We start from the raw sequence: 15137 nt of genomic DNA, 5'->3' as shown, positions 1-15137 counted from the left end.
GCAGCTGCAGCATTGCAGGATGTGTTCCAGCTGTTTTGTGGCATAAAAAAGGTGAAACTACAACGCTGCTGTTTGTGATGGTGGAAACGGTCACTGACATATAAACTCATCCACACTCTGGAAACAACATTGCTCTCTTCACTGTTTCCATGGAAACAGCAGGCAGATAAGGTGGCTGTTTCTATGGAAACATTTCACCATGGTAGCTGCAGTTTTAGTTGTTCTCTGTGTGCTTAATCCTGTAAAGGACATCCGAGTCTTTCCAATTACCAATCGTCTGATTGATCAGGATCACGTGATGTCCATCTTCGTGTTTAGTGGTGAGACCTGCTGACTCTCCACATATTAAATAAGTTCATATTTGGTATGTGGCAGGTCTCTGCGGGGTTTCTGCTGGTCTCTCAGTGTCTTACTGTGAAAAACAGTGTTTGTGGAGGACGTCACACCACATTAACGTTTCATATTGTAAATCAATGTTGCTGTTCACTCCCCTGTTGGTTGAATAGAAATCTCTATATTTGAGTTTAAAGTTGTTCTCACTGTTATTGGTTGTGTTTGATTATGAAGCCACTGCTGTTTGGTACTGAGGTGTTGTCATTTTTGTTGTTGATGTTTTGCCATGTGGTTGTCATTGACTGGTGTTTCTGACCTCTAGAATCCAGTCTTCAGGCCGCCCTCCACCAGTCTGTCTTCCTCTCAGCCATGTCAGCACAGCCCAGCCGCGACCTGTCACTATGCTGGGAGCAACACCGCAAATTGTTGCCAGGTGTCGCAGGAGTCCACGCTGAGACTGTCCAACACTGGAGCGTCCAACAGGTCAGAGAGCAAAAGAGATGCTGCAGCTGTGTAGTTCACTAATTGATGTGGTGATAGTAAATAAGAGTGCTCATTCGGTTTATTTGTATTAACGTACATTGCGTTGCACACATTTTACTGACTGTCTGTATGACAAATGGATTTTTTTCTCTCTTTCCCTCTAAGGTGTCAGATTTCATAGAGTCTCTCCCCGGCTGTGAGGAACAGGCCAAACAGTTCAGAGACGAGGTGAGAGGACCGGACGAGATGATCTGGTGGTGTAGAGCTAATGACGTGACAGTGGCAATGATCTGATCTGTTCCTGCTTCTGTTCTAGCAAATTGATGGACGCGCCTTCCTCCTGCTCACCCAGCGGGACATCATCCGGATTATGTCAATCAAACTCGGTCCTGCTCTCAAGATCTACAATTCCATCCTGATGTTCAAACACGCTGAGGACAGAAGCCGATCACATGCTAAGGATAGGAGCCAATCACATGTTGAGCATACCAATACTTGACATTTGCAGCTCGTAACTGACCAAATCCAAACCTGATAGACCCCATTACCATGGCATCTACCCCTTATTCTCTGATCCGGACGAGCCATGTTTTCCATCCTGTTGTCACCTGAATTTGTTTGACGTTACAGTGACCTTTCTGTTGGCAGGTCCTGTGACGTCATTTCGACATTCAGTTACTGCCATCATTATCACTTCATGTGAGAACAACCAACCGTCACTTAGGGAAACTGCCCTTTGGATGGGGCACAGCTTTATTCAGGTGAACTAAAAACTGGAGGCAAAGCTTTAAGTGGGACTTACAACTTGTATGATCAGCAGTGGCAGTTCTGCCAGGAAACATGGTTGTGCTCAGTTGATTGTCTGAGATGTTCAAAAAAAAGAGATAGATTTGAGATAGATTTCTCCGTTTTGTTATTTTATCTGTAAATCAGTCCTGGGAAGTAGTTTCACCGTTATCTGATCCAAGTTGCTTTATTTGATCATATTTACTTGTAATGTTAAGATATCAGGGAAAAAAATCAAAACACACATGTCAAATTAAAAAAGGCGCCTTCAGAACATTAAACAGACTGCGCTACTCAGAGTCAAGTCCTTTTATTTGTCCTAATGCAAACTTAAGTTATCAACAGATTTTTATTGTAAGAAAAGAGTTCTGTGAACAAACAATGTTGCATTGATTTTAGTAAAGCAGGTTCCACGAAAGAGAGTTAAAAACATGACAGAAATTATTCCTCACATGGAGAAAAATTCAGACATTTATTTGAAACATTCACAACTGCATTTCGGTCTCACAGTGACAAAAGTCCGGTTTACTGAAAAGGTTTCCATAATTAACATGAGTGTCATCATTGTGTTGAGTGTGTAAAAATCAAAACCTGTAATTCCTAGAAAATCTTAAACATCATTACAGTGTTATGAGAAAACTCTTCTAATTACAGAATCGCATTAGAATTTCAAAAATGAGAAAAATGAACATTCTAAAATAGTTTTACACAAAATACATCATCAAACGTCCCAAAATTACATGAACTTGTAAAACTGATGAACAGATATTATTCATGGAGATGTTTGCATAGGTCTCCAAAACTGGGTAGAGACCAAAGGTCCATGTCCATTTGATTTTGGGGTGAACTTTATTAGACTTCTTCTTGACTTAGCAGTGTCTTGATGAGATGCAACACCATGCTGAGACAAAACCGTTGTCTTCTGTCATGTCAATGTTTTAGTTTTCATTCAGGCCTCATCAGTCACCAGATTTCTACCATGATCACAGTACTATGTGCTCTCTCCTCATCACATTACTAATCTTGTTAACTTCTAACATCATCCTGCCACCTCTGCTGGGATCTGTCAGGTTGTGGAAATGTGTAATTGGCTGCGTCTCTTAAACAATCAATAAAATAACTGTTCAATAACTCTGAATTTTCAGAAGAAATTTTTTAACTTTGGAATAATTGCAAAGTCTATATTTATAATTTTATTCTCTCGTGTTACAGTCTGTTTTGTTATCTACCGTGTTTGTATAGAGTTTTATTTTAGAGTAACCATAGATCTATAGATTTGTACTTCAGTTCGTCTCGCTTCTCTCTGACCTCTTCTCCTCCGTGATGGCGCAGCAGGGGCAGGAGCTGAGCTGTAGACCTTAACTCGGATCAGCATATCCTGGCCTGCAGTGGTCTGTTGCACACTTTGAGTTTGCAAATTCTAGTTTACACAACAGCTTTCCTCAGGTTTTCACTGTAACAGGTCCAGGCGGGTATTTTCATGTTTCCAACAGTGGGCTGATATTAGGGTCTTTGTCTAACTTCTCTTTGCTGTTTGTCAGTATTTGTTGAGACCAATAAAGCTTCTGATCTGGTCTGTGTGCTGTGATCTCTCATTTGCACAAGGAAGAACCCATAAAGTATATATTTCAGCAAGTTGCGTTTTCGTCATCTTTCACTGATTGACTATGTAGGAGTAGAGCTCCTTAAATCCTGTATCCAGCAAGAACAGGAAAACACTAGGCTTTCTTCAGGATCATGTGTGATACAATTTTCCCATTATACCAAATATCAAAGGTGCTGAGATCTGGTTACTATGGAGATCATGAATTGATTTGAGGTTTGTGATATGATGCATTATCTTCTGACAGCTGGAGGGATGGGCATGGTCAGCAACAGTACCCAAGTAGGCTGTGATGTTTAAACTGTGCCCGAAGTGTGTCGTTCATTTTTCATATTTATGCCAAATTCTGACCCAACCAATATCGCAGCAGGAATCAAGACTCTTCAGACCAGCCAATGTTTTTATGTGTTATAGACAGTGTGTGTGATGTGTGCCTCTCTGCACACACTATCATAAATATGCATAACTAAAGAAAAATACAAAGAAGAGGTTAATAAGATCAAGATCCATCAAAAAAATGATAAAATATGAATAACTGTGGGTTTATTGTATCGTTAATTATATGACTGCAGCTCTGATTTACTTTTAACCAATTTCTGACCTTTCCATCAAAAGTTGGGAAAAGCAGTGTGGCAAATCTCACGGGCATTATAACCCATTTTATTTACATAGTGCCAAATCACATCGACAGTCCCATCAAAGCGTGCTACATCGAAATTTTCTATTTTTTGGACCATTCTCTGCCAACCTTGATGGTTGTTTAGGAAACTCTCAGTAACACCGATGAAGCGCTAATGAATTAATACAGGCTAGGTATTGAGTGAAATATTATGGTCGTTATTAATCGTTAGAGGTTCCAAGACAAATACTTACTTGGCAGACTTAAAAAGAATAGCCAAATTATCTGGGAGGGATTATGCAGAAGTCCTCAGTGAGGGGATGACCCAGATACGCCGGTCCCTTGCAGAGCTTGACCCAGAGACTCCAGTGGTTGCAAAACCAGAACCAGAAGATTCAAAACCTCCTGATTCAGTCTTTCCTCCTTCACTACCAGCCTCTCTTCCATCTAAGTCCCTAAGCATTTTGTGTTGTGTGTATTTATTAATTACTGCCCATCAGCTCCAGTAGCATTCCTAAATCTTCTGATTAATAATGACCATAATATTTCACTCAATACCTAGCCTGTATTAATTCATTAGCGCTTCATCAGTGTTACATCTCAGTAGATCAGTAAATACTCATAGAAGCGTCTGTGAAGGTTCTCAGTCATCCAGGTCATCATAGTCTAAGGAGCTGGGAAAGAAAAGCGTCTGGACTTCTTTAAGTTTCCTTGAAGACGTTTCACCTCTAATCCAAGAAGCTTCTTCAGTTTTAAGAGCAATTGGTGGAGAGTCCCAGATTTTAATCCCTATGGTAGTGTCCCCAAGAAGGTCATGGACCCCTTAGTGATCCTCTACCTAATCACACAAAAGAAGGTGTGAAAAGGTCACAATCAGCCAAGGCTTCGGGTGAAACCTGGCCCCACCCTATCATGTGATTTCCTGAGGTGAAATGGCCCAGGATGTGAGTGGGCGCTAAGGCGTCAGGGATGGGATCTCAAAACTGGATTATAGATGGCAGACAGTTGGTGTCGTAAACCACCGCCTCTGTTCAAAGATGGTCGCTGACAGTGGACATGGATGGGGGTCCATGAAGTCTGTGGTTACTGCAGCAGTAACCACAGACTTCATAGGCAATTTGTTATATATACAGTAAATATGGGTGTAGCCATAATGACATGGTTTGTGTGCTACAAACATAGAGGCATAGAGGAAGGTAGAGCAAGACAAAGAGAGGGGAAAATACCGAATGTCGAGCAGGATGGGCCAGATTAATAATAACCAGCATTCAAAATAGAGAATCATAAATCCACTTTGAGTTTGCAAATTCTAGTTTACTTGACAGCTTTCCTAAGATTTAACACTATAACAGGTCCAGGTGGGTATTTTCATGTTTCCAGCAGTGGGCTGATATTAATGCCACTACTGTATGTAGCTGTAGGTTCAGATATATGGATATATTTGCTGTATGTATAGTTTGACTGTGATAAAAACAAATCAAATGTTAAGACTTTGCTTCCTGGGTTCCCATTCTTTGTTGTGGTCATTTTTAATTCTTTAAAACCTTAATGTGTTCGGGTGCCACATCATTTGAAATTTGTATTGCTGAAACTCAAAATAATACAGAATAATTTGTATGTCCACCATGTGCTTGTATGGGGTGTGCTCCTATTGAGACGGCAGATGGTGCCCTGTGCGATCTCCTCTCAGATCTGGACCAGGGCATCACTGCGCTCCTGGACAGTCTGAGGCACAACCTGACAACGTCAGCTGAAACATAATGTCCCAGAGGTCAGGAGAGTATAAGAGCCAGTCAGCAGTATCAATTTCTTCATCCTCCTAACTGCCTTCATACTCTCAGCCCACAAGGCTAGGCATTGTCGTACACCAGGAGGAACCGAGACCCACTTGGCCAGTGTAGGGTCTCACAATGGGTCCAAGTATTCCCTTTTGATACACAGTGGGACTCTGGGTGCCAATACCTAGCCTGTGGGTGGCTCCATGGCTTCTCCAGACTCTTACAAGTCTGCAACATGTGCTCTAGGTGAACCTGCCCTTATGTGTGAAAAGCACAGGGTGCCAATTCTGCCAATCAGCCTCCACAGTACCCTCATGGATCTGTTCCTGATTTTTTTGTTCAGAGGTCATCTTGTAGCTCTGGCTGTGCTCGTCCTTTTCCTCCTTGCACAAAAAGCAGATACTGTTAGTTGATGGGTTAAGGCCCTTGTACGGTCCAGTCCAGCTCTCCCAGAACTGCCCGTCTCCTGCAATCTCCTCTTGAGAGCGTGCTAGGAGACACAGCAAGTCTTCTGGCAATGGCACGTATTGATGTGCCACCCTGGAGGAGTTGGATGAACTTCCACCTTGTTGTTCTTTGTAGGGTCCACATATCGCCTCGTGTTACCAGTAGTGACACTGGCCTTGGCCAAATGCAAAACTAGTGAAAACTTGTTGCCCCTCTAGTGCACCTGTTGATGCCAAACACCAAAGGTGCTAAAACTGATGAAAAAAGTGTTCCTTTACTTTTTTTAATTTAAGAACGTTATTTCGTCTTGACAGAGAACATCTGAAGCAGAGACAGCGACAACGACCATAAACTGAAAAAATACCCAACAGAAAACAAACCATGGTTTGTGCTGAAGCAATGAGACTCTAGTAGTGTAATATTATCAGCACATAAGGATCATTTATTGTAACAAATAATTTAAGTACTGATTTGATAGAATTTGCTAAAATCTTTGTTTAAAGTACATAAACATACACATGCATTCATCCAGACACAGCAACATATGTTGTTATTGTAATAACTGCATAAAATTATACAATTATAATTGGCTGTGATGATATTTAATCAAGTTTCGTGCCATGAACGACTTATGGACTGAATTACAGCAGCAGGAGAGCGAGTGAGCGAGAGACGAAGGGAGGGCAGTGACACACTGGCACTCGTTTCTCTGGTGCTCTCTCGCTCGCTCTCACTGTGCCTGTCTTACCCGGTGCCTTTCGTTCTTTGGGGGAGGAGATTCAACGACTCTTAGCATTACTGCAGAAACAGAGAGAGGGCGGAGCAGAGGGAGAGAGAGAAAAGAGCCGGAGAGATGATAGCAGGAGGCGATGAGAGAGATTTAGAGACTGCAGCAGCACGAAGCGCAGGAGAACCGACAGCGGCGGTGTCTGTGAGAACAAACACACCTTACGCTTTATTTTATGTGTATCTAAGTGTTTGCACAGTGTTTCTGATCAGTACTTATCTGTGTCGGTTTTGCTCTCATGACTGATTTATGTGAACTAACCAACCCTGATCAGTACTGACAGGTAGTGCTCAATTGATATTCAACACCAGTGATCAATACTGTAGGGCTATGCTGTGTGTGAGTTCTCCTTTTGTGTATATGTGTGTTTTGTTATTGATTAGTAACAAGCAGTGATTCGTTAAGGCTTGAGCAGTGTGATCAGATCAGTCCGAATATTAAATCAAATGTATCAGTGTTATATTTACTGATTGATTATTGATTTGTATTTTTGAAGTGGTGACTGATTTGCTGCAGTAGTGATCATATGTCACAGTAGTAGTGATTACAAAGAACAGTGTTCATGGTTTTTACCTTCAACAATAGATTCGTTTATTAAGAACAAATTGTTACTGATTGGTGTTGAACAGTACTGATTTGATAGCACTCATCAGTAGGTATCATTCATATTGATCTGTATCATTATTAGACAGTAACATGTAGCAGCCAGTATTTGCCTTCAGTATTAGTATGGCTGGGTGTAGGAGTCAGAATTTGGAGAGTCAATCACACGGTGTAAAGGTTCTGCTATGGAGCAGCGGTGCATGCTGGGAGGTGTAGTTCCTGCACTCTAGATAAAAAATTGAACAGGCGAATGGGTTTAATATCCATCACTGTCTGTCACTACGAGAATATTAGTGGTGAAAACTCATTTAAGAATACCAAACTTTGTACTGTTTGCTGAGTTTCAGTATCGATTGTGCACAGATGAACAGAACTGATATTAAACTAGTTAATGTCTTGATGCATTCTCAATCATCCAGGAAAATAAATCTCCAAAAGTTGATTCTGTTCATCTGGACGTAGCGTTTTGTGGGAGAAACGTTTCGTCACTCATCCAAGTGACTTCTTCAGTCTCAGCTGACTGCAGGTTTCAATCTTATAAACAGTACATTTGCATAATGACTGAAACCAGCCCACTGAAGGAACAATGGGCTGTGAGGTCAGTTCCTTAATCATAATTATGCAAAGTCTCATGACCATTGATCAAAACCCACTGATCAATGGCCATGAGTACCATTCAAAAATTGGTCCACCCCAAGGATCCCAGAAAACGCTACGTCCAGATGAACAGAATTAAACTAGTTTATGTCTGTCCCTCCAAACAACACAGGCAGCGTGTGATATCATAACACATCTCTTTATCTGACACTCTGTGTCTCTCTGACAAGAACTTGGTGTGACACAGTCCAGCTGAGATAGAGGTCAGCGGGGCTTAACCTGCTGGGCCACCATCTGATTGGTGGGTGGTGATGATCGCAACAGGTGGATTGCTGAGAATCAACGCACGCCGACAGGACTCGCTATCCAGACCACATAAACCACACGCACAGAAGAAAAAGAAGAAGAAGAAGAGGTAATGCACACTCACAAATAGACACGCATTCAGAGGTGATGTAACCTGGCTGTGTGTGTTTTTCGATACACCTGGGGGTTAGTGATACGATGACGCAATTAACCAGTGTCCCCGCCTCCCAAACCCTAGGAGGAGCGAGGTAGTGGTGGTAAAGGGGAAGCTGAAGTTGTGTTCAGTCTCGGGTCTCGTGGCTGCACTTGGCATTCTGGTTCTGGTTGTGGGTGTGGTCATGGCAGCTCTGGGCTATTGGCCTCGTGATGGATTGTTCTTCAGCTCTCAGCCACAGGAGGGCACCGCCATGGCTTCTGTCTCCTCAGACACCCCAACACCTGCTGATGCCCAAGTGAGACACTACACCACTGACACTGTGTGTATTTTACTGGGCAAAGGTGGTTTTCATATTTTGACTGTTGTAATGCAGTCGTTTTTCACATTTTGTCATGAAGTGTTTCTTATCTTAAGCCAAGTTGAACATCTGTCTGACTGTTTCCAGCGAGAAGTGAGAGAAGGTGTACTGCAATCAGATGACGTGCGGGATAACGGAGGAAGCGATGATGGTTTTAACCAGACAGAAACCATAAATGGGACGACCAGACATCTTTCACAAGGTTTTCTACAGGACTTTCTGGACAGGTAAACAAACTAGCCTGTCTGCTTTAGCCGAGGCTGCCAGAACAGCTGTAAAGGCCCTTTGGGAAGTTCTGGACTTGCAGGGGAAATATCTCTTCATATTGTGGATGAGATAGTAGGGTAACATTCATACCATGTCACTGCAATCAGTTAGACTCTATTACACAGTTCAAGTCACAGCTCACAACCCACTTGTTCACATTATGGATCGTAAATCCTACAGTGGTTTTAATTAATGTTGTTGTTGATTTTGTGCTGTAAGGTGACCATAGATGCTTTAAAAGGAAACAACAAATAAAAATGATTATTTTTTATTATTATTAGTGGTTAACAGAGAGGTTCTTTTTTGAAGGCTGTTTTGCCTCTAAAAGTTCTTGGGTGATTCTAAAAGGGTTTTAACAGGACTTTACGTGGTTCTACACGTCTTTGAGGAGGTGACATAGAGATGCCCGTTATAATCTCGTCAGAGTCTCCGTAGGAAATTGAAATTGCTTTGAAAGACGTTTAGTTCCTACTCTAAAGCCCTGTGCAAATATGGAAGAATTCACTGCCTCACGACCAGTGTTGTGGAGTAACGGAATACATGTACCGCCGTTACGTATTTAAAATACAAAATATGAGTAACTGTATTCCGTTACAGTTACCGTTTAAAAAGGTGGTATTTAGAATACAGTTACTTTGTTGAAATAAATGGATTACACGGCGGTACTTCCCTGTTTCATATTGTGGCGGGTCAGGACTGTTTGGGTTTTGTTTGACAGCTACGTTCTGTTGTTCCAGGCGGCAGCGTTACGGTTGCCATGGTTACAGGGTGACGCTCTCTCTCTCTGTGTTTCCTGGGTGAGAGAGGCCTTTTTGTTGTTGTTGTGCTAAGCTAATAGGCAGAATGCTACAGGTATAGCTCTAAAGAATGTAGCATCATAGGCAGTGTAGTCCGTGCTGCAGGGAGAATGGACTGCCATACACGTTATGTGTCTGTGAGCGAGGGAGGGAGAAAAAGGAAAAGTACGAGCTGTCATCGAGCAGAAACGGGAGCTGGAAGCATGTAAATATAATAATAACCACTGCAGCCAAGAAGAGAGCCTGACGAGCCCAGTTGTAAGTAAGCTATTAAGACTCGACTGTACACCGTGTTCGTGTTTTCCTCCGAAAACAATAAGTTCTGTTGGAGCAGCCTTTCAACGCCTCTCTGTGTCTCTCGCTAGCAAAGTTGACCCAGACAACAAAGTAAAGCTAGTTTTCGGCTACGAGCCCGACACAGAACCCACCGTATTAGCCAGAGGTCCCTTTACTACGGTTCGGAGCCGCGGACCTTCAGTAACAGTAATAAATCACAGCAATAGTACATTCATGTAGTTGTAAACAGCATGATAATATATTAAGTAATCCAAAGTATTCAGAATACGTTACTCTCATTGAGTAACGTAACGGAATACGTTACAGAATACATTTTGGGGCATGTATTCTGTAATCTAACATTTTAAAAGTAACCTTCCCAACACTGCTCAGGACTGCTTTGCATATAGAGAAGATGTGGCCCCAAACCTTTAAATTCAGGTGTTGTCAGTCCCAATGGCACAAGTATTAAAAATCAAGCACCCAGCAATCTTCTTTGTGAAAAAAGGGGACATTGTTTCCGAAATTCACTGGATTCAAGCATAGTATTGTAAGAAGATGAAACATTTGCAACAGGTCAGTTGGGGAAATTCCTTCAATTCCTTCCGCCAACATATTCCACAATCAATGGCATTATTGCAAAGTGGAAGTGCTCAGGAACCACAAGCACCCAGCCACCGAGCGGCAGTCCACATGAAGTTACGTAATGCAAGTGCCAAGTGCTGTGGGGCATAGTTCATTGCCAATATTCTGTTGACTCAAATAACTGCAAAATTCCAAACTTCCTGAGCACAAAAACTGTGCTATAAGCTTCAAGGAATGGGTTTTCTGTAGATGTCCACATAGTGTATAGTCTGCTGTTATGTTCATACATTTCTTTAACATCCTCGATAGGTTTTTCATCCCCGCTCAATACTGTAATCAGTACTGCACACATGCCACCAATGGCTATTTCATTCATCATAAACATTTCATTATGTTAGATCAATAGCTAATTTCTTCTTGTATGAATGCTTCTTGACTGTGCTGTAGGAGATTAAAGTTCATACTAGTGAGCTTTAGCAGTCTATTTGGAATTTCTAAAACTCAGCATGGTCCTAAAAGTACTTCAGGGTGTTTAAGTAGCTCTCCTAAGGATTGGTCTGTTTTCTGATTGTCTCTGCAGGTATTTGTACTCTGATAGACTGAAGGTCTTTGGCCCACTCATCATGGGGATTGGCATTTTCCTCTTCATCTGTGCCAATGCTGTTCTGCATGAAAACCGTGACAAGAAGACAAAAGTCATAAACCTGAGGGACATTTATTCCACGGTTATTGACCTCCACAGCCTCCGGAAACCCAACACTTCCTCCTGCTCAGCCAATCCCCCCAACAGCATTGTTAACTATATCCAATCAAAGAGCCTGGAGGCCAAACCCAGGGCATACCCTGACTCCCTGATAAACAGAAAGGGGGGAGGAGAAGGTGTGGGAGACAGTGGGGTGGGAGGTGGGCTGTTAACCATGCAACCTGGCAGCAGTAAAGGAGCAGGGGAAGGTTGGGGCAATGATGGAGGAGGACACGCAGTCTTCAGTATATACCAGGAACAAACAGATGCTCCTCCTCCCTCTTCCTCGCAGAGACTTTCCCTCCCCCAAAGTTTTAGCCCCACCCACCCCTCCACCTGCTGGACCACAAAGAACATGCTAAGCTCTTTCACCTTACCTCTGCGCCGCCCAAAACCCCCTGCGCTGCAGAGAAGGCACTCGGCTCGAGCCAGGACCAACCAGGGCTGGAGAGGGGACAAAGGAGAAGAGGACCAGCAGAGGAGGGACAGAGGAGACGACAAACCAGGGGAGGAGGGTTATGGATGCCCCTCACCTCCTCAGCGCTATTCTAGTCCTCCCCTAAATAGACCCCTTCAGGATTCAATAACAGCTTCTTGCAGCTCCTCCGGCCTCTACAAGGAAGCACCGGAAGGCTCCCAGGCCCTGCTCCTCCTCTCCTCTTCCTCCCTCACCCCCTCCCACCTGTCCCTCTCCTCATTTTCATCCACACCACTGCCGCCCTGCAGGAGACACAGCCTGTCGACCAGCATCATCATCACAGGTTATAGCAAATTAAAACACAGAGACAACGATCCATGTTCCCCATCATCACACAAAGTGATATCACAGGGCAGGCATCAAATGTCAGAGGAAGTGAAATCACAAAGAAAGTACTCTAACAAGGAGAAGCTGAGGATGATCTCACAGAAATATTCTGGTCTGACGCAGAAGAAAGACCAATCAGGACTTGACTCAGAGACTGACAGCACAACTCAGTATATGAGCGAGAAACATTAGGGCCACATTCAAGGACTGTGTAAACACTGATTGTGTGAAGACGTCGAAATGTTGCGCGAATGTGGCTCTGCTGGTTTCTGAATTAGCAATAAGGAGTCTTCCAGAGAAGCAACAGCACAATATTCAAGAACCTGCTGTTTAGCTGTGTGGCTCAGCTCTCTAAACTCTCACTGGAAAAGTTTGTATTGAATCTTTTGCCGGCACAGTATGTGCAACAAAATGTTTCCGTGTTAATGTGGTAGCTCTCAAATAAGGGGATATTAGCCATCATCTGGAAAATGTGTGGGATGACTTTCAATGTACGGTATTCTGGGTTCCAAATGAAGAAGTGCAGACTCATCCATCACTTTAGTCTTCTGCATTAGTACATGACCACATAACTACAGAAGAGCACTGTATCCACCAAAGTGTTTGTGCCTCAGCCTTTTCATGCTGGTTATTATTATGGATGCCCAGGTAATGATATCCTGAGGAATCTGAAGTCAAGCTGAATGTAAGTGTTTTGTGTAGGAGGTTCGATGTTATTTCCAGAAGACCTGTATTATTTTTATTTTTGTGAATGCAGTGCACTTCTGTAAAATAGCTTCAGTTTTTGTCAGTATTATGGAAAATTGCTTGAAGTAAAAAATGTACAGGTAACACATACCTGTTGTTCATATAAGTTACTCACTGTAATGAGTTTCACATTTTGTTTCTACGACCTTTGCTGTGAGTTAGTTTTGACTGCATATCAAAATGAATCAGGATAAGTCAGCATTAAGCAATCTCACTACAAAACCTTAATTTAAATTGTTGGGAGGATGCCCAATGTCTTTAGTTATTTCTATTAGTTTATCATTTGTACCCTGGAATACGTGTAAGCTGGGTTCATTACTTGCTATCAAGTGTACATGTTAACCTAAAAAGAAATGTACTCACTTTTTCCAGTTGTTGTTGACTTGCCGAGACGAAGCATGACTTCTTAGATTTGACTGATTCTAAACTACAAAGTTGTAGCTTCATGGAGTCTTCCACTGAAAATCTAACCTACTTAACTTAAGTTTAATCTAAGCACAATATCACTGAAAATAAAGCACATTATGTTAAACCTTTTTCATCTTTGAATGTATTTATTGCTAATTTTTTTAAACTTGGGATTACCAGTCATGTGTGTTGTTCAGCAGGTAGAACCAAAGACAGTGAGCCCCAGATTTTCCAGCTCTGGTCTGTCAACATGTTGGTGTTTGCCAGTTCAAAATAAAACAACTAAAGTTGTTTCATTTCTCTGTTTGGTTTTTTGTTGTTGTTGTTAAGGACAAATAACTGTAAAAACTAAGATATTGTTCTGGATATGATGCATATTTTTTTAGCCATTTAGCTCTAGTATAGTTAATTTCTATTTACAGAGGACTAGATGCAAGGTCTCCCTTCTGCACATTCACCTCAACTGCAGCCAATTTCTCCGCAATGTGAAGTGGAATAGACGGCTAATGGTGAGCAATAGATAAACATCCATCTGGCAGAAGATAAGCCTTAATGCTTAAGGCTAACATTGAGCTAACATGTAATGCTCAATGTTGGATGTACGTAACGTATGTTTGAGGTACACCCTGGCTACAAAACCCAATATCACAGCAAAGCATATATTACACACGCCAGTCCAACTTGTTCCTTTCATGGTTTGGAGGCAAAGTGTGAAATGGATATGCATGTAGAAGCTGTAGTACCAGCAAGGGGAGATAATATATTTAAAAGCGAGAAGTTGCTAGTGAGCAAGAAAGTGTCCTTAATCGCCAGAAACAGTTAAGCTAAGTGGCTAATATGTATTTACATGTAAATCTGCTAATAATGTCTGTTTAAACACTTTCCTGATTATTTTCATGTTCATGAAATAAAATATCCCCCTCTGCTGGTAATGCAATTTACTGCAACTTCTGCATGTATATAAACGGACCCAATGGAGCGGCATATCAATGTTTTGCCATGATACTGGGTAAAATAATGTAAAATAAGCTGAATATTTTTTCCCTCCTGGGCATACACAGGAGTGAAAAAAAGAAGAGCACAGAGAAAACAAGGACAAAATGCAAACTATGGAACACTGATGAAGAAAATGAATTCAAATTCAACTGTAGAGAAAAAAAGAAGTGAAGTTAAAATGTTTGCTCATTGCATGAAATAAGGCTGAGAAACCTGAGCATATAATAGCTTAACAAGCTTTAAAAATGGATCATTCACAGACAAACCCTAACAATAAGCTTTATCACAAGGAAACTTAAGCATGAAAGTCAAGAGTGTCTGTCTCCCAGCCTAGAACTGGGAACTGGTTCCACAAGAGAGGGGCCTGATAAGTGAAGATCTTCCTCCAGTCTACTTTTAGAAACTCTAGGTATCACAATTACTACATTTTGAGATTGCTCTATTGGGATAAAATGGTTCTATTATAACTTCATTGGAATAATCATTGAGACCTTTGTATGTGAGAAGGAGGATTTAAAATTCAACCTCATTCAGGCCCTTATGTCCTACAGCCTTAAAAAAAACAATTCATCACCAAGGTTGGCAATGAATTCTCCTGCTGTATATCATTCCCAGGAGCTGAGACATTTCTTCCCTGGAGGAAATGGTTGGATTTCT

General features: G+C 41.9%; 2 protein-coding genes across 7 annotated transcripts in view; both read left to right on the top strand.

Moving 5' to 3' along the window:
* l3mbtl4 (L3MBTL histone methyl-lysine binding protein 4) overlaps window positions 1-3176 on the top strand; it is a 28887-nt gene extending 25711 nt beyond the window's left edge. For both annotated transcript variants that reach the window (XM_085172946.1, XM_085172945.1), the window contains 3 exons: window positions 656-816; window positions 982-1044; window positions 1133-3176. In XM_085172946.1, coding sequence (XP_085029072.1) covers window positions 656-816; window positions 982-1044; window positions 1133-1315 — 407 coding nt within the window. In that variant the 3' untranslated portion in view covers window positions 1316-3176. The remainder of the gene's footprint in view (window positions 1-655; window positions 817-981; window positions 1045-1132) is intronic.
* Window positions 3177-6674: 3498 nt separating this feature from the next.
* On the top strand, window positions 6675-14914 carry LOC146510730 (uncharacterized). 5 transcript variants are annotated; one of them, XM_085172291.1, is made up of 5 exons: window positions 6682-6980; window positions 8267-8451; window positions 8581-8818; window positions 8945-9084; window positions 11363-14910. In XM_085172291.1, the coding sequence occupies exons 2-5, from the start codon at window positions 8348-8350 to the stop codon at window positions 12519-12521; spliced, it is 1641 nt and encodes a 546-aa protein (XP_085028417.1). In that variant the 5' UTR covers window positions 6682-6980; window positions 8267-8347; the 3' UTR covers window positions 12522-14910. The 5 variants fall into 5 exon arrangements, with proteins under 5 accessions (XP_085028418.1, XP_085028419.1, XP_085028417.1 ...); XM_085172292.1 differs by having other exon boundaries at window positions 6675-8451; window positions 8584-8818; window positions 11363-14914; XM_085172293.1 differs by having other exon boundaries at window positions 6681-8451; window positions 8581-8780; window positions 8925-9084; window positions 11363-14911.
* The last annotated feature ends 223 nt before the right edge of the window (window positions 14915-15137 follow it).

The sequence above is a fragment of the Neolamprologus multifasciatus genome, chromosome 9, assembly GCF_963576455.1.
Source record: "Neolamprologus multifasciatus chromosome 9, fNeoMul1.2, whole genome shotgun sequence".
Classification (NCBI taxonomy): Eukaryota; Metazoa; Chordata; class Actinopteri; order Cichliformes; family Cichlidae; genus Neolamprologus; species Neolamprologus multifasciatus.
Note: the sequence above shows the minus strand (reverse complement) of the source record. Positions and strands in the feature narration are given on the sequence as shown.

What these genes read in the sequence shown, in the direction of transcription:
- LOC146510730 (XM_085172291.1), top strand. Translation starts at nt 8,348, where the DNA reads ATGATCGCAACAGGTGGATTGCTGAGAATCAACGCACGCCGACAGGAC. An exon ending in AAAAAGAAGAAGAAGAAGAG is followed by an intron (nt 8,452 to 8,580) that starts GTAATGCACACT and finishes CCCAAACCCTAG; the next exon opens with GAGGAGCGAGGTAGTGGTGG. An exon ending in CTACAGGACTTTCTGGACAG is followed by an intron (nt 9,085 to 11,362) that starts GTAAACAAACTA and finishes TTGTCTCTGCAG; the next exon opens with GTATTTGTACTCTGATAGAC.